Source organism: Andrena cerasifolii, chromosome 2 (genome assembly GCF_050908995.1).
Source record: "Andrena cerasifolii isolate SP2316 chromosome 2, iyAndCera1_principal, whole genome shotgun sequence".
In the NCBI taxonomy this organism is placed as follows: Eukaryota; Metazoa; Arthropoda; class Insecta; order Hymenoptera; family Andrenidae; genus Andrena; species Andrena cerasifolii.
In genome coordinates this window covers 25,788,750-25,814,817 of record NC_135119.1, presented here as the reverse complement: position 1 = coordinate 25,814,817, position 26,068 = coordinate 25,788,750, and the positions used below count along the sequence as shown (strand labels likewise).

The 26,068-nt window shown below is 41.4% G+C and overlaps 1 protein-coding gene across 4 annotated transcripts in view; it reads left to right on the top strand.

The window, feature by feature from the left end:
* The window catches only part of Ph4alphaefb (prolyl 4-hydroxylase subunit alpha-1), a 216,296-nt gene that overhangs the window by 154,869 nt on the left and 35,359 nt on the right, over positions 1-26,068 (top strand). For all 4 annotated transcript variants that reach the window (XM_076830978.1, XM_076830979.1, XM_076830980.1 and 1 more), the window contains one exon: positions 8,871-9,074. In XM_076830978.1, the coding sequence (XP_076687093.1) occupies positions 8,884-9,074 (191 nt within the window). In that variant the 5' untranslated portion in view covers positions 8,871-8,883. The remainder of the gene's footprint in view (positions 1-8,870; positions 9,075-26,068) is intronic.

The window sequence follows — 26,068 nt, the reverse complement described above, 5'->3', positions numbered from 1 at the left end:
GACCGAAAGCGACGAACTGGGGGTTGCTCTTTTTCACTCCACCCCCTCATTCTCTGCCCTTTAACTCGCGGTCCTTTCCCCTTTTCTTGCGAGTCCCAGCTCTCCTCTTTTTACACCTTAATTCCCGGCCGCTGGTGGTGTGTGCCACTCGCGGAGCAGCTCGTCCATTCTTCCGGGGTGGCGCTTAATTAACGTCGTCCTTTCAGCGAGATTTCTGGTGGCCAACCAACCCCTTCTGCTCGACGCTGTGCCCCTTGTCGCGAGGCCTTTTGAAATTCCCGAGAGCGAGCGCGCTGGATTTATAAGAATTCATTCAACGTGTAATGGCGAGCCCGCCGATTCCCTCGCGAAAAACGGCCTGATCGGGCTTGAAGATTTTAATTGCCACGCGCCTCCAACCAGCCCCACCATCCAGGGTGGTTATTTCGAGAGGTGGGAAGTCGTAGATAGGGGTTCAGCGACTTGACACCCAATTAAGTTGCTGGAATGACGGTGAACGGTGAAATTGGATTCGTTTTTTTGTTCCTGGTTTTTGTTTTTTGTTTTTTGTTTTTTTTTTTTGGTCGTTGATGGTACGGGTGGGGTTGAGAGAAAGTAGTGAACCACGTGTTGAACTGGAGTTGGGGGTGTGTTTTCTAGATCGTGGGAATCGAGGGGTTGGAATTTCTATATTGCTTTTTTTTTTCAGAATTTTGACGAGTTTGTAATAGATACTTTTTTCGGAAAACGAATGGCAGTGTATGGGAGATGAGATATTGTATTGGTGATTTGTGAATTCCTTTTAGAGACTGAATTGTTTCCCATTTTTCCCTCCCTTTTTAATGAAATTTTGATCGGCGCTGACGGCTGATTTATATGAAATTTTGCTAGCAGGTAGTATAACGGTAATCAATTGGAGTTTCGTCGAAATTCGCTGATTCGAATGAAGATACCGTGCTTCGATAACAATTTCGATGTAGTCCATGATCGATCAACACCGCAGGGTCGAATTTCTCGTGTCTGGTATCAATTTCCGCGAATTTGCTGGCGAAATCCACAGAAATTGACGCGAGGGGCGCGCGACTAATGAGTCTAGTAATAGATTCGCGGGACTCCGGGGCATAAATTAGCGTTTCGCGTGTTGCATTTCGAAAACACTATCGAAACAGGGTTTCTCAAGCTGTGGATGGCAGGTCACTCTCAATCGATACGAAAAATATCAAAAAGAGAAAAAGTTCCTCTATTTTATCACCTCTTCACTAATTCAGATTCAAAATGCTAAATTTCATCAGCTAAATTTCATTACCACTCGAAAGATCAGCATTAAAAATTAAATGGTACTTGCTATTTTGGCGAATAGGGATTTGAAAAAAATACTTTAGGGGTTTAGCAAGGAACGACTTAATATTTTTACTGTTTCCTTTGTTATCCTACATTTTCATTAACTGCAAGTGGTGAACTCTTTACAAAAGCTTAATCATCTGTTCTGGCAACCACTCAAGCTCCATTGGCACGGCCGTGTCCTTAGGTATTTCTTGTACGAAGGTCTGAGTAAGCTGGCTATATCAATAGCTCCTCCCTTAGAAGGGTATTTACTTCCTAAACAAGGTCTAGGCTTTGTGGTTACCTAGTGAACTGACCACCACAAAGTTAGTCGAAAAGTGTCTTTCAGGCGTTAACAAGCAACAACGACTACGAGACCCACCACCGAGTAGGCGATATATACCGAAACTCGAGGATCACTGATGTTTCAGGCGCCCCGAAAGATCAGCGAGTACAATTTTGTATACGCTTCAAGTGGAGCTTTTGGAGAACTGAATAGGGAATTTCTTCTATTCCCTCTTTCTTAACAGAGAATATATTCTATAAAGAAGCAGCTCTAACCTCTGTGATAACATTCAGCTGGGTTGATCTTTATAAGACACTGCAGACTCTCAATTCTATTTAATTATTAAGAAGCAATGCTTACAGGGACGACCCCAAATAGGCAATACTAAAACTACATCCCTCAGCTTCTGCAGAATGAAGAATGAATTACAGAAACTCTAAAAATCAAACCCTTATTCTACTCAAGCATTAAATAGAATGTATATAAACGTTATATCTTGGTTAATAAAATTATATTTATATTTTAATGTAGAAACATGTATAATTTTGAATTTTAAAGAGTTGAAAATATTAATACATATAATTTAATTACTAATTAAGAATTTTAATATCAATATTTTAAAAAAATATTTTGTTATATTAATTTATAAATATATAAAAGAAAGTTTCATTTTCTATGTTTAAGGTATGAGCCTAATAGCTTAAGTTAGCTTATTTATATATTTATAAATTAATATAGTAATAGTAAAAATTATTACATACCTATGTATTTCATCAAAATATTCCTTTCGTCAGGCGTGTTACTTATTTTATTTGAAAATTAATTAATTTGACAGACCATATTATAATTTCAATTTTAGCCCTTAACCCCCATACTAGATTCCCAGCCGCACCTCGAATCTAGTCCATCGCTCTCCCCACCACCTCCACCTTTCCTCAGCGCATGTGCGCACTGCAACCTCCCCTTCCCCTTTCACCAGCACAAATACTTCAAAACGTTCTTTGAAATAATCCCTCCACCACAAAGCAAAATAACCACCCAAAATTGGAAACTAAGTTCGTGCGGCTCAGAGACACCCCTAAAACCCATCAACTTTGAGAAACACTGGCCGATTAGCCCTCCGGCTAAGCCCAGCCCAACAACAGTCGAAAATGTTATTAGCGTTGGTTTTCAGCGCGCCTCCCCGCAGCAACGGGGTTAGATGGACCCGCCAGGGAGGGCGGGGGTGCAACTGGTACAAGCGTTGGTCAAAGTGCGGTCCACCGCGGTGAGTTACGCAGAAATTATTAAATTTACTATGGTCCGACCGACACTGGAACCGGTTGCGCTGCCCCGCTCCCACCCCCTGTCCGCGCATCCGCTCGCACCAACCCCCAAAAGCGTATTTTCGCGGAGCAAGTGGCACGAGCCTTTTGTCCTCCTACCCACCCCTCCCCCCGATGAACGTTTCGCTCCTCGAGCGGGTCGTTTCCACGAGGCTCCCTCGTTTTTCCTGGATGAAAAAGCTTAAAGAAGGGCCATTGAAACCGAAGAAGAGCCGTTTCCGAAAGTTCGTAAAATGTTAAAGGACCTCTCACACCCCCTCGACAGCCTTCCCGCCGACTACTCTCCATCCCCCCCTCCGCGGACAATGGGGGAAACCGTGATTTTTTATTTCCCTTGCTTCTTCCCTTTTGTTTCCCTCCACCTTTGGCTGCCGCGCGGTGAAATACGCCGATGTTGATACGCCTCTTTTGTTGGCGGAGGAAGACTGATCTTGTTTCTGGGAAATGAAACCGCGAGAGGGGTGGACGGGGAAACGTTTCTCGTTCCCTCTGATTGTTAGTGGTTGGGAGAGAAGAATTTGGGGATGATCAGTTTCATCGGTCTCGTGTCGAAGGTCTTCTTGTTCAAATGATGTTACATGAATACCCCACTTCGGAAATATATGAGCTTGCAAGAAACCACTTGTTCAATTTCTCTAAATTTCTCAATTTTAGTACACAAGTGCTCAACTTAGCACAGTGATTCCCAACCTGTGGGTCGCGACCCACAAGTGATGTTTCCTGAGGGGTTGCTACGGTTTTGGGGTTTTCTTTTTTAATATTATTAAGTTAGAATGATATTCTGAAATATCTCTTTTTAATTTGTTTTCTTCACTAATTTTACCTTCCCCTATGTGGAGGAAAGGGGTCGCAGGTTATTTGAATATTACAAAAGAGGATCACGACTCAAAAACTTTTTTATACCCTTTGGGCACCTTCCGAAAGGCTCATGCATCAAATGCTACTGCTACTCGAACCCTCCACACACCCAAACGAACCAATACACAACGGAACATCCCCCAAACAGTCGATTTTTCTCAACGTTCCTCAATTTCTCCAGAGTAGCAGGGACCGTTCGAAATGGAGGGTGGTTCGAAACTCTCGAAAGCATCCAGTCGCACGTGTTTCCTTCGCGGCCTCGAGCCGCCTGGTCTCCATTAATTTTTTATAATTTCTCAAGGCTATTTTTTTTAGTAGCCGCAGCCTGTTCGTCGGCTAGGTGCTTTCGCGTGCTCCAGCGATCGCTTTTGAGCTTTGGAGTGCCCGTGAAACGGGAACAAAGAAGGCGAAAAGGTGTGTGGAGGGGGAAGTGGTCGGGTGCGGGTTGAAGTGGAGCGACGGTGGGTGGAAGTTGGCGATCGAGCGGCGTGACGGAATAAATCGTCGATCGGGCAGGTGTAAGTCGCGCGGCTCGCCCAACTTTAATCCTCCCGTTCAGGGAAACTTTGAGTGCTCCAGACGGGCACACAGGCGTCCCGCGAGCGCACCGACAGGCCGCGCACGCGAAAACGTGACGGCTAAAGGGAACTCGATTAGAGAATTTTTCTTTGGTTTTAACGAAACCGTGGAGAGAGAGATGAATCGGTTTAGCTATTCGCCCGGCTGATCGACGCTCAGACGTGGGACCGAACTTTAAATGGGTTTGTCCTATTCTTTCGGCAATTCTGGGGGATTTTATCGGGCATTTTTGGGCGCCTCGTTGGTGGGAGACCGATCGCGGGGTTGATGGGGTTGTATAAGGGCGTGAAAGGGGTTTGTAGTATTCGCTGTTACGGTCAGAAAGGCGGCGTCTGAAATAAGCCGTTTTCGGGCTGACACTTTTGTTAAGGAACGCCCGGAACGTGGCGCGGAATTGGGAATTGCTGTTGGGGGAGTTTTACGATGCGACGTTCGCAGTGAATTTTAACGTTTACGGGGCAGCTTGTGGTGTGGACCATTATTCGCGCACGTGGAAACTGGGGAAAAGGGCTTGTAACGCGGTTTCAGGGAGGAGCTTGAATTTGATGTCCACTTGTCTCTCGTAACTTATTGTAAAGAATGTATAGTACTGACAAGGGAAGATTCCGAAGACGAAAATTCAAAAAATTCTGAAACTTTGTGGGTATGTAGGGAATTTCCTCCTGATTACAACGCAATTTTTTTTTTGCTGCCCAAAATTACACTAACGGGGTGAAATTAACCCCTGAAGATTCGGCTATTTTTCGATTTTATTTTCTAACTCGCAATCTGTAAGATATAGAAAAGAAATTTCAAGACAAAAGTTACTTCTTTTAATTAGATCTATGAAATGGTAAAAGTTTTATCCATTGTTTAAACAATTAGAAAAAAGTTATAAACAAAAATATTAATAATGTTTTCTAAAATTCGTTGTTTCGCGTGAAATATGAACTGGATGTTTAAATAATTATGAAACTGCAACTAGGTTGCTAATTTGGAATACCAAAGGTACTGAAACACATGTTTCGGTTCTCCCTCCAACGCTACCCCTTCAGCTAAGGTGGGACGATTCCTACTACCCTTTCTCCGAGGAGACAGTAACGCCGCTAGAAAGCATGTTGGGGCGCTTTAGAGTGAAAGTACCAAATGTGTCAAGTTTTTAAAGGAAATTTCATAATGACTTAAAAATATTAGGAAAAATTAAAATTTAAACTAGCATTTCAAAATGACTTAAAAATAGTAAGAAAAGTTTAAATTTAAAGTAGCATTTCAAAATGACTTAAAAATAGTAGGAAAATTTAAAATTTAAACTAGCATTTCAAAATGACTTAAAAATAGTAGAAAAAATTAAAATTTAAACTAGCATTTCAAAATGACTTAAAAATAGTAGGAAAATTTAAAATTTAAACTAGCATTTCAAAATGACTTAAAAATATTAGGAAAAATTAAAATTTAAACCAGCATTTCAAAATGACTTAAAAATAGGAAAATTTAAAATTTAAACTAGCATTTCAAAATGACTTAAAAATATTAGGAAAAATTAAAATTTAAACCAGCATTTCAAAATGACTTAAAAATAGTAGGAAAATTTAAAATTTAAACTAGCATTTCAAAATGACTTAAAAAGAATTAAAAAAAAAATATTACATACAACGATACAGTAATAATTGTATCAGCTACCGCCGCGTCGCTTTCGGCCAGCGCTGTCCATTTATAGGTATTTACATAAAATTGTTCCTATATTGTGATTTTTTAGCCTGATTAAATCATAAAAGCAAATAATTTTATTATCTACATGGTTTTTTAAGTTTATAAAGTGGAGGTAAATTGAAGTACCGATACTCCAAATTACCTGCACCTTAACGAAATCGATACTTACTGTCATTTTTCATTTAGACCAAAGTTTCAGTTACATTTTCTTTTTTATTATTACTGAAAGTTTGAAATATAAAAGTTTATTAGTTTCCCTATGATATTATGCGGTTTTATTTGTTCCCACCCGCTTCCGTAATTTTTTATTCGTCTTAAACAAACTGGTATTCCAAATATACTGCGCTTCCTCTACGTCCTCCAAGTTTTGAAAAAAAGCCAAATATTACATCGTCACATTTTGGAACAGGACGTAACACTAAGTCCTCCCATTTTGTAACAGAACGTAATATTACGTCCCCCAATGTTGAAACAGAACGTAATACTACGTGCTTCAACTTCAGGAACAAACGTGATGCTACGCAATTGAATGCTAGCAAAGAGTACTACGTGATGCGATATTACCATGCAATATCAAACTCTCAATTTGCCAGGAAAGTTAATGCATCAAGACGACGAATGTACCTACATTCACGTCGACAAGTTCTCGAAACTTTTTTAACGAAGTAAAAAAGGAGGAAGCCATGATCAAAGTTAATTTACTTCGAATTACAAACACGATAAACGATATCAGTTTCAGTGGCATCGAAATTTAACTAAGGATCGGCCACCCGTCACGTTGCTACCCCGCGTTTCATTCGCTACGAGACGTTTGCATATTCAGTTCATTTAAAACGGGGGCCCATTTAATCGGCAAACAGCAGCGAGACGGGACCGAGGGAGAGAGACTTATTGAAAAGTTCCTGGAAACCCGAGGCGCTGGAAAAGAGACAGACGAGCGAGGGCTGCTCCGAAACTTCCAGCGCTAATGCAATCACGGAACTTTTGTCAAAGTTCCTCGCCGGGCGCAACATCGCCGCGCGAAAAGAAAACGGGGCGACGTGAAAAAGCGGCACCGAGATCACTGGGAAGCATCAGAGTACTCGACGGATCGCGTGAATCAGGCCAGATCGAGCCGCGATTAAATTCTCCACCGCCTTTGACCGAGCCAGTATCGACGAATAATAATTCCAACGGCTTTATCGCACACGTAGAACATGGAAATGAAAAGACACAAATAGAATAAAACTGGACCCACTGATAAGTCCATGAAATACCACGGATCGATACTATGGGGACGAGATTTCTGTACATCGTATGAATGGGTGAATGAACGGTGCGTTTGGTGTGAATGATGAGCGACGAGGCCGAGCAGAAGATACTTAGACTTTAAAGGTGCAAGTGGAGAGTTTGGGTGCACGAGAGCGAGTGGAATCTTAGAAAAATTTAGTATGATTAAACGTGGAAAGGTTTTAGTAGTCGAAAAAGGATTAGGTACCAGGAAATAAAGATTCAACAGAAAATGGAGTTAAGTTCCGGTTAGCGCGCCGAAAAATTCTGTGATTTTCAGGAATTTATTGCGACGAAAATAATCATAGTAATGGAATAACACTTTTTCTATTTATTAAACTGCATTTCTACCGTAAATAAAAAATATGAAAGTAATAAAATTATTACTTTTCAAATGGTTTTGAAAGTGGTCTTGATGACATTTTTAAAAATTCATGCCTCGCTCGTGCAGGCGATTTCAGCTGTTAGATATATCTGAACCCAAAAATCGAAAGAGATTATTGATCAGTATGTCTGGCGCTATCGCTCGGACTATAATTAGTGATTTATCTTAAAAATTAGCAAAATGGCGGGCAAATATGCAAGAAACATATTTTTCTGGCTTTTATCTTTCGCCATTTTCGATTTTAAAAGTAGGTTAGACTCAATGAAAATACTTGGTTGTAGTCCCTGCGAGAGTCATAGGTGTGCAGAATAAGCAGTAAAATTTATAAACGAATCGGTTCGATTGTTTTTGAGATTTTTGAAAAATACTTTTGAAAAATATTTAAAAAAAAAATCGATCTTTTGAAACCGTCTAACCGGAATGGCCCCTTAAGACATACAATTGAGCGATCCATTTTTTGTACCATTAATTCGTTGCTGCAATGTAGCGTAATTCCACCACCTCTTAACATAATAGCATGTCGCTGAGAAAAAACAAATGCGTAGTGAAAAAAGGATCCATGCCGCGTGACCTAATAAAATTAATTTTTTAGCTACACTGTGATAATAGTTGTAATTAGCCATCTAATTCAAATACCGTTTAAAATAATTACAACTTCGTACCGCATTTCCTATGAAACCAATTTTTCCTTCAATTTGTTTTCCCCATAATCCCCGAAAATCATAAAACGGTAACACGTGCCTGTTTCCACGGGGCTCCTGAAATATACAGTAACTAAAAAACTATTCTTATTATTAGAAGAAATATACTATTCTGCTCGCCACCTGTTCTGCAACCCAAAACATTCCCCAAAACACTTTGCCCCATATCCAAAAGTCCGCGGGGCGAAGCACGGGAATACGAGGGTTCCTATCAATGGACGAACAGTTTTTTCCCGACGGTGTTGGTGATTAATTGATAGCCATCTATCTTCATTTGATCCTCGTTAGTGTCGCTTTTCCAGGAAGAGGGGGGCGTAAAAAAAAAAAGTGAGTCGGGACAGGCGGAAAAAAGGAAAACGACGGTGAAACGAGAGTCGATCCGAGTGTCGAGGAGGTGGATTAATCGATGAAACGAATTGCTGCATGCGATTGTATTCACGGTTCTCTAAATTCCGCTGGTTTTTCGTTGATTTCAGGAGGGTGTCCGGGATGAGAGGCGGAGGGATGCTGGCGGCCGTCGTCGCGATCTCGATCGCGGCGGTATCGTTGCCCGGTTGCTGCGCGGAGCTCTACACCGCGCTGGCGGACATGGAGGAATTGCTGGAGACCGAGGCAGTCCTCATAGACACGCTGAACGGCTACATTAAAGCTCAGGAGGAGCGTCTGGCCACTCTCAGACAGTGAGTCCCATGATTCTGATTACATAGCTTCTTATTTCTAGGGCGACGCTTACGCGGTCGTTATGGGGGGGCAATCGCTGCAATAACGGCGCCCGTTTATTTCTTCGCGCGGGATTTCTGCTTCGAGGTTTCAGGGTTACTGTTTACCGAGTAGAGATATTTCTTATAGCCAGGGGATTAGTTTCTGGGGATTATTCTTAAGTGATAAAGGGGGCTGTTTGAATCTGGGAACACAAAGAATTTTGTGTTCATCTCAGATTATCTAGAGACGCGGTAGCGTCTCGACGCCAAGTACATGTATATGTCGACTGTCGCTACCGTTATCGTTTACTCGTCGCACGGCTAATCCAACTTAACCTGAAAATTATTTTATTAATATCTCATCACGCCTGCAATATTTTCTAAATTTAATGGCATTTTTCTTATGTAAACCGTATATAAGCTTCCGATCAAGACCAAATTCAATAAAATCGGTCCACGCATGACAGAGATATCGTAATATCGTCCCATGGATCTGTCAGAAACGGTAAGATTTTTCTTCTGATTCTTCTTGTTGAATAAATTTTTCGTCAGTATAATACGTTTACGCGTTACACGCACACCTTCAGCCAAAAAGAAACTAACACATGTTTCGTTCGTCAATCACTATCTTCACTATGCAATCTACTCCAAATTTTAACAGCTTACCGTCAAGTTATAACAATGTTATAAACGTGTTTTTACAAATATGTAACGTTGTACCATTGAATTGCAACCAAAATGCAGTCTCAAACATAAGGTAAGTTGCCGAAATTTGAATTGCGACATATTTGAATATCATCAAACTGTTCTTATTTGTAACTAATCTGAGGATTTTATGTATATATAGATAATCGAAGCGTAAAATAATGCTGTGACTGGATTTGTCCTTAATTCTGTCCCGTGATAATTTGTAATTTATAATATTAAAAATTATCTGAAATCATTCCCTACGAAAATTATCTTTGTAACAAGAAATGAGATCCCCATATACAAACTTCGAAAAAGTAAAAAAAATACGCCAAGTACATGAAATCAAATAAATCACAAAAGAATAGAAGATAATAATAATTAGCATATAAAAAAAAGATATGAAATCAAAATGAGCTGCAAGTACATAAAGATGCTTTCCAACTGCGTTTAAGATGACACAACTAAAATACTGTGTTCATACATTCCATTACCCATATTGCGGACATTTTAATAATGCGAAGATAAAACGTAACATCTAGACACTTGCCTAGATGTCCGCGGCCTGGAAGTCAAATACTTGGCGTGGCCAGGCAAGATATTCTCAGATCATCAATACACATACGTTCCCTCTCGCAAGCTTTCACATAATTTGTCAATTTAAAACTCTGACAATATGAGTACATTTTCATTATATTGCGTTTTTAAATAATTCTTATTTATCGACACCTTGACCTTACCTGGCTACGCCAAGTATGTTACTTCCAGGCCGCTTTTTTATGGGGATACAATCTGCGATTCTTAGGCTTCGAGATGACCAGTTTCTCAGTCTCTGAGATACTGCGATTTTCAGTTTTTCCAGCTCTGAGGCTGTCAGACTTCCAGGGGTCTCAGATTCTCGTGCTGACACTCGCAGAATCTCGTGTTGATGCTCTCCGACCCTTGTAGTCAGACCCTCAGACGCTTGTGCTGAGATTCTCAATCTTCCAAAGTTCCCAGATTCGGTCGCTGAGACACTCAGAGTCTGAGACTCAGCCTTCCAGGGGCCTCGGATTCTCCTGCGGAGACTCTCAGGTTCTCGTGCTGAGGATCTCAGACTTCCAAAGTTTCCAGATTCGGCCGCTGAGACTCTCAGAGTCTGAGACTCAGCCTTCCAGGGGCCTCGGATTCTCCTGCGGAGACTCTCAGGTTCTCGTGCTGAGGCTCTGAGACTTCCAAAGCTTCCAGATTCGGCCGCTGAGACTCTCAGCTTCTCAGAATATGCACCTCCCATTATCCCACCCTTTCAAACTCCCAAATCCTTCGCCTCTCAGACCCTAAGCTCCCCCAACTCCCAGATCCTCAGACTTCCACCACCTCTCGCCATTCGAAGCGCTACAATCCCAGGATCACAGCTCCCCATTCTCCAAATCTCCATTCAATACGTTCGACAAACCGCCAACAACGTAGGTATCGTTTTCTCAGACATCAGACCGAAGTCAACGTACACATAGCGTGGCAAGGGGAGCCCAGAATAACAGACGTGTCCCGGTCGCGAATTAAGGGAAGAAGAAACGAGGGAAACCCGGGGACGGTCGTTTCCACGCGACAGCCTCTGCGAAAATATTTAACAATGAACGCGCGACGTTTGCTCAACAGCCAGCCGTCCTGCAGTCGACTCGTCTCTGTATTTTCTTCGAGCTGCGTCCCCCTTACCCGCGTTTTCCAATAAATTTCGACGTGGCCCTCGAACCCCACGGAGCTAGAGCGAGAGAGAGAGAGAGTTTCGTCGCGGTTTCTCGTCCTCCCGGCACGGATATGAGAGGAACCAGAGTCCTTTGAGTGTTTGGCTTTGACACGATGATACGCCTCCACTCGCGCGCGACACCGTGTGCCCGCGTTCGAACGAGGCCCCGGGAAATAATTAACGGGAGAGCCCTCGTGGACGCGGTGAGAGAGAGAGAGAGAGAGAGAGAGAAAAAACCGAGCGAAGAAGAAAATTAATTCGGTCAACGCGCCCGCACGCCGAGACGGATTTTTGTATTTACGGCCGGGTTTCGCCTCTCCCGCTCCAAAAAGTTAATGGAACACAGGATTCGACGGTTTTAATCCCCGCCAGCCGAGGGAAATTGAAACTGCTCCTCCGCTCCCTGAAAGACGCGGGCGTTGATATTTTTTTGCGTGTTTTGCGCTTTCGCTTTTCCAGCACGAGGCTCTGGAGGATATTCTTGATTTAATTAGGGCTAGGGGTTCGTTAGAAACGAAGTGTCGCGGCCTAGAGTTTCATCCCTTGGCTTCTGCGCTGATTATTGTTTATCGCGCCAGGGCAGTGGGGTCGTCTTTACCGGTTAACGAATGGGAGAAAGAACACCTGTACGCGAACGAACGACGGAACGGTGGGGGTAGTCGGCAGCGTGGAAGGGATGGCCACTCGAGCCTTCAATTGAGTCTACCCTCGCTATAGTCCCCATCGATCAATACGAGATCGTTCAATGTCTGAAGCAGGGCTGTACTACACCCATTCGCGAATGAATATTTCAAAATGTTATAACAATCCTCCGGCGGAGCTAAATTGGATTGAAAAGATGAATTAAATTGCCGTGATTCAGAAGTAATTCCTTCGCCTGCTTCCGCATTGCCTTCATCTTCTGAAACAGTTATGCGGACAAACGAATATTACCGTAAATGGAAACCGGATCTTTCGCGAAACAGATCCAACCGTTAGACTAATATAATCGACGCGGGGGAAGGGGCGGAGGCTTAATTGCACGATATTAAACGCCGCTGACATTATTGTGAGAGGGGTGGGACATTAATGCCGAGTACCTGTTCGTAAATTCTCGTGGATTCCGAGTGGGCAATTATACCAGCGGTAGCTCGACGCCAAAACGGGATTTCGAGTGCGCCCCCCGGATTATCGGTTATTCCGGGCTATTGGATGATACTCTTAGAAATAGGCCAATATAATTTTACGCCCTGGAATCGTTCAATGGGATACCCTATCGCCGCAGGCACAATTCCCAACGACTCCCCTGCGACTTGGTTCGCTCGCTCCTTACGACCCTCCCCAAAATCAAATTTCAAAGACAACCTCGCAGACACCTAGGTTCCTGGAATGGTCCGCTTGATTTCATTATTACGTTATAAAAAAAAAGAAGAGACTTGAAGAGAGGACTGCGCTTGGCAAGATGCCTGGGCTTTTAGAGAAACGAAAGTTGCAGTGGCGGGGATGTTCAGTGACACGTGCAGCCACATAACTTTGGTTCAGACTATAGCGTTGGCTGGTTTTTGCACTGACTTTTAGACGAAAGATTATTCGATACTAGCTGTACTACTCGGCTTCGTCCGAAATTTAGTTTTAGATTTTATAGAAAAAATAATTTGTTTCTAGCTTTTTTTGTGAAAATAATCACATTCATCTGAATTATTCAGGCATAATAAGCCGAGGCACATTTCGCAACCCCAGAGTTTGTCGTTCGAAAGTTTTTAGGCGACAGACAAGCACGCAAACATTATAGAAATTTTCTGCTTTATATATTAAGATGTTGTTTGTGCAACGAAGATTTGTTACTCGTAGTAAAACAGTAATTTTCTCTTAATTAATTTGAAAATGTGCTCCCTTCAAATTCATACATATTCCACCACGGAGATAATTCAGCTCCAGCGCCGAGTAACTAAAAATCACGGAATGCTTTTCTGCATTAAGCAAAAAAGCCCTTCCTCTATTTTTCCACAGTTTTACATCAGCCTCCACAGGGGGCAACCCATGATTTCGCATTCGCGTCGCGTCAGAGTCGATTTTTTTCTGGCCAACTCGGGGACGAAAATACGAGCGAAAATGCAAAAAAGATTTCCATGAACATCCCCCCCCCCTTCTTCTTCTTACTACTCGTTTTTTTTTTCTATCTTCCCCGGGGTGTGATTTGGCGCGCTGCCCGACTCGATACCGATGCCTCGGCCATTCCGGGGCGAAACGGAGGGGGGAATAAGAGGACCGCGGGGCTGGGCGAAAAACGTTAAGAACGTGGCTGGACCGCAAGCGAATCTCTATCTCGGGATTCTTTCTAGAGGAAGCCGGCTCCATCGCCGCGATTCCGTTCGTGCAGGTGCAATATTTCCGCGGCTACGAGCTTGTCCCCTCTATTTTTAATTCGCTAACGGTGCAATTACTTTTCGGGGGCAAGAACGTGATAGCATCTTTCTTCCTTCTTTCTTCTGCTGTTTGGGGGAGGGGTGACCTTTCTTCCACGGGATTAGGGTCGGTCACCTTTGAGGATAGTGGATGGAATATCTTCCTGATAATTCAGTGCTGCGCAAACGCACTCCAAAGAATTCCTATTATTTAAATAACAGGTACAGTAAAAAACAGAATTGTTTTTACTTGTTTGCTCAGCTGCATTTCTAATTAGAAAGTACACCATTTTGCCATTTACAGCGTCCTCCTAGCTTTAGTAGCTTCCACAATATTACTGTCAAATTATATTAGTTTGAAATATTTTTATAACATCTATTTTCTACCAAAGTCGCATAAAAGTCGGCTGCTGTTACTTCGATATGCTCCCTTGTAAGAAAAACACTGTATCTTGCTCGTAAATTGACTGTAGGTAGACCGAGCGGTAGCGAGATCGCCACTGCGCATGCTCGAACGCGAGAGGGCGCCACGGTGAGAATACAGTGGCGTAGCTGCGGTTAACCTCGGAAACTGGGAGACCAGTGTCCACTCTGTTTTAAGTAATAATTCTCTGAAAGACTGTACAATATATAAATCCAATGCTACTGAAACCAAAACAGTAATTTTTCAAAATGAAATACCATCGCATTTCGTAGCTAGAATTAGTATGCCAAGTGAAGCCAGCGGATGCAAGTATTATTCCATGAAATTCAATAGGAAAGTCCCTCGAAATTCGTGGCGAGGCGTAAGAAAATTACACGGTGTTACGTTGAATTCTTTTTTTTTTTTACTGCCCACGACAACGAATAACGCGGACGCTTAATGGCGACAGTCGGCAAGGCTTCCAAGGGAAAAAGAGTCACGGACAAACGGACGAATCACGAACTTTTTACGAGCCGGTGTGCACGTGCGTTCGACAGTCATTCAGACACTCTAATCGCAATCGAGTCACGTGCCAGCCATTCGACGCGAGTGACGCGGCCGCCATTCACCGCGATTTTGTTCAATTTCGTTCCAACGGCGACTGTTGTTGTCAGCTCAATTCCACGGCTGAGGGGAAAATTAACATATTGGGTGGCGTGCTGGGTACCACTGCCATTAACCAACGCTGAAGGATTTTAAAAACGAATGGACAAATAGTCTTCTTTCGTAGATTGCCATCTTTCTGGCTGGGTAACTAGTCTTCTTCATGTTCGATGGAAAAACGATTGAAATAAATAGATAACCATTTAGGTGTCGGGGGTTGCAGCAACAGTTCAAAACTTTTCGTTGTGGATGCTAGATTCCCTAAATGGAGCTTTATGGAGAAAATAATATTTTTGGAATAAATGTAGTTCTTTTGTGAAATTTAATTATATCACGTTTTAAGTGGAAAGATATATAGGCTCGCAAGAAAAAGGTGTTAGAAAGATTTGAGAGATAATAGGGTACAGCAGAATGACAGAAAAGGAAAAAACTCTAGGTACAGAAGACAGGAGAATTTAAATTTTTCCATAGAAAATAATATTTTTGGAATAAATGTAGTTCGTTTGTGAAATTTAATTATATCATGTTTTAAGTGGAAAGATATATAGGTTCGCAAGAAAAAGGTGTTAGAAAGATTTGAGAGATAATAGGGTAGAGCAAAATGACAGAAAAGGAAAGAATTCAAATTTTTAAGAATTCAAAGAATTTAAATTTTTCCATAGTGACTTGTTCATATCTTCTAATTTTTAAAGCACCGTCGCAACATAACACAAAGCAGATGGACAGCTTACCCTTCCCTTCCAAGAAGCAGTGAAATGAAAGTTTTAAGTAATCCATCCACGAATACAAAAATAATTCAGCTCAGAATCACATTGATATTCCCACAACGATGCCAGGATTTTTACGAGGAGCTCCGTTTGTATTTTCGCTTCCAACACACGGGCGAAGCTGTGTAGAATGTTTCTGAAAGGTCCTCCGCTACGACAGCACCATACGTGTCATGCTCGGTGATGAACGTTTTCAGTAAATGATTGAAAGTGAAATTGGAAAACGCGCCAAATAATTCTTGGTTGTAAATGTCATGCTTGAACTTAAGAGTCGTTCGAAAGAATTTCAGTTTTCAACTGGTAAACCGAGGTTTCCTTGATAAATGTCAATTGGAAGTATCGTTTTTTCAATTGACCACTCTCTTGCCATTTCTGTGTTAAGCAAGTTGACTTTTCTGATGTCAGAAGCAGAGCATGGTTGATTAAAACTGAGAGATGTAAGGGAAAGAGTGTTACCTTGATTTTCAGACTCTAGATGAATTTTTGTGGAATATTTTCCATGCTTACAGACACTTATGTAGACTCATCCATCGAAGCTGTGACAAATAATTTTTCCTGTTCTGTACATGTTTTTATACACTTTTTTTCTGTTATTTTATTTTCTGTATTGTGATATTATTGCCTGTATAATTAACTATTTACAAATGGACGAACTTTAATTCGTTAGATAGAAAAATATAGTTTGAAAGAATTAAGTAGGAACGTTAGAGTATCTTTTTAATTAAATACCATAATTGATGGGAAAATTTGAAAAATCTACCCAAACACTTCTGAAGTTCCTCACGCTGACACTTTCCTACACACATTCACAGTAATCACTTCCCTCGGAAAAAAGCTAATAGTTCCCATGAAAAGTGAGGTGCAATTGTCGTTCTTCAGAGAAACACTTGTTACGTAATTGAACAGTTCCCTTTATCCATTGTCAATTGTGCAATAAGGTACCAGCCCTAAGAATTGCGTAACCGAATAAAGTATCGCTGTAATGAGTCGAAGAGAAAGAGTATCGATCCTAAAATTCCCTTTCTGCACCAGTGAGATATTGCAGCGTGAACCAAAGGGCAGGTGTCGAAACGAATCGGTTTGAATATCATGGAACCGTCAAAGCCTTTTCACACGGGACGCTTCTATACCTCGTTGCTGGTGTTTCGGATGTATTCAGTTGGCAGAGATAGGGGTGGTTTAAGGGGAGGTTCCGGTCTAGAGCCCCCAAAAAATAGGTGATCTTTAGGAATTAATTAAAGGAAAACTACTATATATAATTTAATGGGACTTTTTGCATTGTATTAAGGATGTCTTAGATTATAGAAATATATTTTTTGTTTTATAATTAATCATTACAGACGGCACTGGGGAGTCGTTAAAGTTAAGGCGTCAACAAATTCATCCAAATCGGTGGGACCTGTATCCCCAAAAGTTATTATCCGATTCGATTGAAAGTTTTCTTATTTTGAAGAATATACTTCTGGCTAGGTGGGAGAACCAAAAAAAATTAAAAATGACTTTTTTTAAAAAATAACGACACCTGAAGTTTGAAATCACTTTTCCCCTATATGTTTCGTCCTTTCAACGGCTTTGAAAATTATAAGTTATAAATTTTTTTTATTTTTTTCTGGTTTCCCTCATAGCCAGAAGTATATTCTTCTAAGTAAAAAAAGTTTCAGTCGAATCGGATAATAACTTTTGGAGATACAGGTCCCACCGTTTTGAGAACACTGTTTCGAGAAAAACGCGTTTAAAGTTTTTCGCTACTCAAATGCCTATAACTTCGGGAATTTTACGAATTTCGACAAATCCTTTTAAACACGCATTCCTAAAAGGTTGAACAATCGAAAAATAAAATTAAAAAGAAATCGACTTTTAGACCGGATTCTCCCCTTAACAAAACTAGCAAGGGATGGAAAATACATGAATACACCTGACATGCTATTCGCGAAGAGGCATTCACCCTCGGACAGTAGCTGGGTCACTTTCGACCCACGCGTGATAACGTCGGCTTCGAGCTTTCGTAATCTTTTAATAGTCAATGGTAACAGAGAAATTCTTTGAAATGGAAACAAGAGGAACTTTAAAAGTGTATATAGTAAGACAGCTACTGAAGGTCAAAATAGATTCCAACTTCCTCGTGACAGTCCAAATTGTGGACCACGAAATTTTCCTTTATTTAGAGGGTACTCGAAAAGGTAACGCAGGAATGTTCGCTGTTTTGGGTATTAATCGTGGGTTGGTCTAATAACGAAGAGGATGTGGTAGATCCTTCGATAAGAAGGGATCTTGAGGTAGGAAAATATACAAGGGGTTATCCTTAAGAATCCCAAGTATTTTCATTAATTTTGTTATAAAGAATCTGCTTTCTTCCACTACTCCGCGAATTATATCCACGGAATCATTTTTACAATTTCTTCCTACTCCTACCTGTATGTGTATATCCCTCGCCTCAGAGCACTGGGTCAATTTAGACCCAAGCCAGGTTTCAAGCTACGCGTGCCACTTATTAATATTTCCCGCAGAAGATTGGGATTTTGCATAGAATATCAGAATAAACAACAAAAGCTTAATTGTAAAAAAAAAAACACCCTGTTAAATTTAACCCCGCGTCCAACCGCTTGCTTAAGCGCACTGTTTGCGCCCCAAATATTCGTGTGCCACGAAGATAGCACTGTGCCTTAATCGATATTAGTCGCAGACGAGCCCAGAAACGGAGAAATTAATTGCTCCTTTCGTACGCTTGAATATCGCAAGGGTTAACGCGAAATGAGTCGTTTCGCAGGAAACCGATCCCCCTGCCCCCCTTTCCAACTAACCCTCCACGCCCACGAATCTCTGTTTCAACGATATCCTTATCAAAGGCAGGAATCGAGTTTCGGAATGGTTGGCTTCTCGGCCAAAAACGAACAATTAAACACGACTCACCCGCGAGCCAGAGATAGGAACGCGTCCTCATTAAGTACGCGCGTCGAAATATCATCCATAGCGAAATTATTTGGGAGCAACTATTTAATCCCACGGCTGTATGATTATTGATCACCGATGCCGTGGGACGCGGTGCTCGGGGAAGATTGCTCGCGTCTATCGAATTCGAAAACGATTTATCCCTGTTTGAGCGGTGGGGGTGTTTCATTGTACGATTTAATAATTGTCCACGGTGGATACCCATTCAAAGAAACTTTGAGACTATTTCATGATTTAGTAAACATATTTCACTATACTTTTTCTAAAATTCTAGTAAACATATTTTACTACACTTTTTCTAAAATTCTAGTAAACATATTTCACTATAATTTTTTTAAAACTCTAATAAACATATTTCACTATAATTTTTTTAAAACTCTACTAAACATATTTCACTATAATTTGTTTAAAATTCTAGTAAATATATTTCACTATAAATTTTCTAAAATCCTAATGAACGTATTTCACTATAATTTGTTTAAAATTCTAGTAAATATATTTCACTATACCTTTTATAAAATTCTAGTAAACATATTTCACTATAATTTTCTAAAATTCTAGTATTTCACTATAATTTTCTAAAATTCTAGTAAACATATTTCACTATAATTTTCTAAAATTCTAGTAAACATATTTCACTATAATTTTCTAAAATTCTAGTAAACATATTTCACTATAATTTTCTAAAATTCTAGTAAACATATTTCACTACAAATTTTCTAAAATTCTAATAAACGTATTTCACTATAATTTGTTTAAAGTTCTAGTAAATATATTTCACTACACTTTTTATAAAATTCTAGTAAACATATTTCACTATAATTTTCTAAAATTCTAGTATTTCACTATAATTTTCTAAAATTCTAGTAAACATATTTCACTATAATTTTCTAAAATTCTAGTAAACATATTTCACTACAAATTTTCTAAAATTCTAATAAACGTATTTCACTATAATTTGTTTAAAATTCTAGTAAATATATTTCACTACACTTTTTATAAAATTCTAGTAAACATATTTCACTATAATTTTCTAAAATTCTAGTATTTCACTATAATTTTCTAAAATTCTAGTATTTCACTGTAATTTTCTAAAATTCTAGTATTTCACTATAATTTTCTAACATTCTAGTATTTCACTATAATTTTCTAAAATTCTAGTACTTCACTATAATCTTTCTAAAATTACAGTAAACATTTCACTATAATTTTTCTACAATTCTGTAGACTGATATTTTCTGATATGTTTGCATGTACTCGTACAGAGGTTTATACCACACTAACAGTGTTTAATGGAATTATTTACCCGACATAAACGAATTTTTACCCAATTCAGTGGAAAAATGGGGCAGCTCAGAATTTTGGAAATTCACCCTGCCACAGAGAAAAGATATTTAGTGAAAAATATCTTTCCTCAGTAATAGTGCTCAACAATGTGTTAATAATAATATGTACATTTTAACCTCAAAATATTTTGTCAACACTGTTTTCATTACACTCCCAAAAGTTAATAAATTTCAAGCTGCCCCTTTCTTTTTTAACAAAACCACGCAGTTTCGTACGCATCCTGCGCAGGGCAATTCCACGATCGCCAGCGCACTGTAAAACCTCCTGAAACGTGATTTCCCTTGAAATTACATTTTGGTGGGCAGCGGGGCGTTCCTTTTTCAAACTGTGAACTACAAGTAACCGGCAGAAAACTGGTCGACACACAATACAGTTACGCGTGAAAGATCAAAGGCTCGTGGGAGCAGCGAGGTTTGGAAAAAAAAGGAAAATATGTACAAAAATACAAGGACGTCTGGTCTGTAATTACATTAGCGCGTTACGGACGAGCCACGTTGGTCGAATGGAGCGCCGACAGAATTCGATTTAATTCGGCGCGGCCGGTTGATCGAGTCGAAGCGAAACGAAATCGAGCGTATTTACAGCGCGGTGGGCCGCGGTCTCGGCGAATTTCGGCGACGCCCATTTCCGAAATGTTTTCGGGCGTCCGTGCGCCGCCTTTTTAATTGAATTGTTGGACGCTCGCGAAATTTGTGGCCGAGTGTTTTGCACGATCGGTTACAAACTATCCGACCGTACGACTTCAATTCAATTTTCGATATGGCCACGTAAATTACGGGACGCAGGCCGACGAGTAGCGGAACAGCGACCTTAGCGCTGGATCGGCACTTCGTGTGATTGGAAGTGCACGAATGCAGGGTGGAAAGGAGTGGGAGATCCTGTACAATTTTTGATTTTTTATAAAAATCGAAAAGAAGCGATGCGAGCTCGGCTATCTTTGCGAGAATTTTCTGGATATGAGATGACTCCCGGCGAGAAACGCCTATGGGCGTTCGAAGAGCGTGCTTCACGAATACGAATAGAAGACTCCCGCACGCGGCAATGTGCTCGGTACTGAAGCAGTTAAATCTCCTTATTTCTCATTGTAAATCAGTTTCTTGTAAGTAGCTATTTTGAGGGGAAAGTCGTCGAATGAATTTCATGTGCAGTGAATTTTGTCGACCAGCGGAAAAACGACCGAAGGGAAGGAAAGTGGTGACGAAGGGTGGGGGAGCCGTGGGGGGCGGAAGAATTTCAGCAACCACGCCAGCTGAAGGCGCAAAATACCAGGGATCGAACGAAACGGGTCGTCGCGGTTATGCATTCTGCGAATTTCACGCGAGCCTGCCCCTGAGACTGCCGGGATCGTTCGCCGGCGTTTAATTGGAAATTTTGGCGGAGAGAAAAATTTGACGAACGCGACCCTTCGTCGTGGCGACTACCACACGCGCCTGCACAGCTATGTATATCTTCAGATGTGTGCAGATTGCCAGACTCTACGCGACGTTTTCACATTTTCGCTGGGTTCCTACAGAAATATGAGGAAATTAAGGTCGAAGGTACCGGTGCCGTTTATCAACCACTTTTCCAATCATTTATCGTCACCTGTTCTCTCGATCACTTCAAGCGTTTATTCGGAAATTCTCCTGATTTTATCGTGTACACCTCCTGGTACATTTTAAAATATTTTTCAGCTTGTAGACAATTTAAAAAAAAACTAAGAAACTGATCAAAGGCAAATCTAATTAACTTGTTAATTAAAATCAACGAAGCTCATACAGGAATCTAAATTTATTTATTTATTTTTTATTTGTCCAGTTACTTTTCGTATTTTAGTAGCTTCGGTGCCTTTTGTACTTCGTGTCTAACAATTTGCACAGCTCTGTGTTTCCGCGAGATCGATCGCGAATTATTCTCGACGCAATACGAAGTCAACCACCCCCCCAACGCTCCCGCCGCGTCGCGACGGGTCGCTGAAATTTTCCCCGAGCGTGTAGCGAGCGTTACACGCGTTCGATTAAACTGGGCCGCTGGAATCTCGCTGTGCGACGCGTGTCGAGCGTTACGGACAAAGTTGTTCCCGTGTATCGAGACTCGTAACACGGTTGTGCCTTTTTTCGGCGGGGATTGGAGGACTGGCAGCTCCTTGTTCCCCGGCGCGAAACAGCGCGCAGAACCGGCGCGTGAAATTAGTTCAACCCGTCAACTCTTTGTCGACCATGTGTTTCCAGAGGGAAACTCTTGTTCGTCATTGGTCAGTTTCTCGTTTTTCAATAATTCCAAGCTGTTTGTTCGACCCGAGTTACTATAAACGAAAGTAGTTTGAATACCGAGCGCGTACATTGCGGTTTTCAGTGAGCCGGTGCGATTAACCCTTTGAATATGGAGGTTGAAACGTTTGCCATGTATCGCGTGCGGGAACCCCCGAGCCTCCTTTATCGACTGTGCTCGCTGAACGCCCTTCGGCGTTCCCCGTCGGACGGGCGCTATGGATCTCAAAAGAGTTAAATTGATTTGAAGGATAAAAAGTGTTAAACTGGCAAAGGGGGTTGGATGATGGAAGATGAGTGATTAAAGGGTGTCTCAGATGATCGTGATTACGGAAGTTGGAGGACGGGTTGACACTCGTTAAGGGTGTACTCCAGTGGCGGGCGAGCTCGCTTTTTCGCGCGTTTAGCACGTTAACGGCGATCGAAAGGGGTAAGTAAAAAGGGAGGAGGATGAATATGAAAGTAGAGGGGCTGCCCTCCACCGTTCCTCTTTTCCCTCGATTTTCAATTTCTAATGGGCGAGAACCTCGTTGCGCCGTAATTCTCGCATCGATGCTGCCCCTATAGGACGAATCAATGAGCGATTCGGCACCCCTTTGGCAATTCACGGACGAGGGAAAAAATTATGCTCGCGGTAATTCGGAATTCTCGTGGTGCTTTATTGTCTAGAACTCTGCTCGAGCGCACGCGCACTCGATAAATAGAGCCACTACGGGGGTGCACGGGGTTGGGGTCACCGATCTGGCTAAAATCTTGCACATAATTAGTCCGTAGCGTGTACAGCGCTGTGTTTAACGCAGGGGCTCGGTACTCGATACTTTAAATATCCCCTATCTTTATAATAGCTCCAGGAATAATTAAAAACTAGTCGAAACTAATTAGCAAAAGACTGCAACTGAAGTGAAACGTCGTGCTTACCTATGAGTGCATGTATCGAGGGTCTGGAAATAACAAACTTTGAATCTTAGTATTTTAAAAACAATTAAACTACACGCTCTGTGCTCCTGACATATTATTATAAACGCTGTCCATTAATTGTAAGTCTACTCCCAATTGTTGACCCAAGAGCTCGTATACTTTCCTACAAATTCACTCTCAAGAACGAAGCTTCTTACGAACAAATGACTCCACAATTTCGACTTTTCTTCACACAGAATCACCATCTTTCGCTTCCTGCAGTTAGTTACGGTATACTCTGTGTCTCTCCTTGTCCCACTTAAGGGGTTATACCTAGTGTTACTAATTTCTTCATATTTTTTGTTTCTCGAGAAGTCAGAAATGAGATCATATTTCTTGAGAATTCTCGAGAAATTGAAAAAAATATTGCAAAAATTATATTTTTCGAATAATGTTGATAATATTTATCAAAAACACAAGAATATATGCTTCCGCTTTTTCAAAAAAAATTCGCCTCTTTTCGGCCGCCTGACTAGGTATAACCCCTTAAGGGGGTACTCTCGTGTAACTGCCCGTTTTTCAACGCCATCTTCGGGAACTTATTTAACAAAAACTATAAGTTTATACTATCTGGCGCTTTGCCTGCATATTAAGGTAGGTTTTAAGTAATACTCAGATTTTTTTATCTAGTTTATTGCACATATACATAGATATAGTCGGTGGCACAAAGTTCTTCAAAAAAATTATTTTCCGACGGGCGCTGGTGTGGGAACTGTTCTAGTCATCCAAAATGGAAAAACTAAGATTTGCTTTCTTTATTATGTTTGCCGCTATGGTTGGAACCACGGACGAGTGTCTATATTGTATCAAATTAATTCTACGGAACGAAAACAGCTAAATTTATCAGCAAAAATCGAACATTTTTTTCAAACTGCTGTCATTCTGCAAATTTTTATAGTTAGGGTGCCTCTGCGGTTCCAACCATCGCGACGAACACAATAAAGAAAATATACTTCAGTTTTTTCCATTTTTGATGGCTAGAACAGTTCCCGCATCAATGCCAGTCGGAAAATAATTTTTTTGAAGAAGCTTGCGCCACCGACTATATGTGCGATAAAAAAGTTCAAAAAAATTCTGAGTATTACTTCAAGCAAACCTTAATACGCAAGCAAAACGCCAGGTATTATAAACTTATAGTTTTTGTTAAATAAATTCCCGAAGATTACAATTACACTAAAGTACCCCTTAACGCGACACAGCGCCAACAACAATTTTAAGGCGGATTCGCACGTGTCAGTTCCGCGAGGGTGCAGTGCCGTCAGTGTCAGTGTAACCGACGCGACCAAGCGTGAACTGCTCCATCCCGAAACAGGGAAACGATATTTTTCACCACGCAACTGACACGCGTGAATTCGCCTTTACCGATGCCCCAGCCGCGACAAGCTGACACGCAGCAAGGTATGATCGCCAAGTGATCGAGTGGAGCCTGCAGGCGCATGCAAGCTATGCCGACGGAGTTACAGGTCAAGCGTAGATATACACACAAAGAGGGAGGAGAGGCGCAAGTTGTGCATCGAAGATGCGCATTAACCCCGTACGTGTGCGGCACGAGTACGTGTCCGGGGTTCGCGACGATGCTCGCGATGTGTATCAGCCCTGCGCCCTGTCATCGTTGCGTCCACCTCGTCCCTTATCAGCGCGATATTAACTCGAAAACCCTGCTCGATGCAATTATCCCCGGCTACCCTCGCGCGGGCCCTAATTAACCGGCGATTAATCTTTAAACTCGGGCGAAGCAAACTCACCCTTAACGGGGGTCCACGTTTCAGCGAGCCTCGTTCTTTCGAGCTGCAAGTTCGCTGGAAGACGTTATCCAATTTTTGCCGAGCTAACTATCCGGAGCTGTTGGCGAAACTTTCAATTAGCCGCGATATTACCCCCCCGCCCCTCTTTAACCTTGCTAGTGCGGGTGCTATTCCTGAAGCCTGTGTCGCGATAAGGGCGATGCAATTAGGAAAAAGTTGGTTAAACGATCACTGTGGTCGATTTGGTTCGATCGAGCGTGCTGGGGAGACGGGGACTAGTTTTGTGGGTGAAAGGGGGTGGAATTCGCTCGTGGGACTTTGTTGGGTCGAAGTGAGTTTTGTTAGTGGGAGGAAGTTGGAGAATGGTGGAAGAAATATCTGTTAAGTGATCGATACCAATTTTGATAGTAGTTTGTGGGTGTATAAAGTAGCCCAAATTAGGGGTTGTAAGTGAACCTTAACGAGGAAAGATCCAAAATTACCACAACTAAGGGAAACATACGCGTACTCCAATTTAAACTACTTCGCTTGTAAAACCACAGATAATCCGCTACGGTTAAAGTCTTCGAGCCTCCCCCTCTTTCTTCCGAACACCATCAAAATGCAAACGCAATCAAAACTGTAGGAACTCTCTCAGAAGAGTCACTATGTATACATGTACTTCCGAAGGAATGAATTCCCTCAACGACATAGCACTCTGAAAGCCCTTCCATCGCCAGAGTCTCCATTCTCCAACCCCCCATTCCATCCCCCCGAAAACGTAAACAAAAACCGCGAAACGCCAGGTCGAGCACATTCCTTAAGTACCTGCATCATTAATTAGGTATTTCTAGTCTTGCATTCACAGAATTATTAGACTTACCTTCTCTGAACGGGATGTAAAATTGTCGAAGTCCAATTAATTTTTAAACTATTAAGGTGGTGCGCTCACTCTGGAGGCCCAAAAAGGTGTGATTTTGGGGAATTTATTCTCAGAAGCTATGAAACTTTATTCAAACAACTGTTTTTTGTTTGAAAGGTAGTGCATTTAGCTATGTCTCTGAATTTTGGCGTTAAAAAATATCTATTAATAACAAAGTTATTTACAATCTCCTAG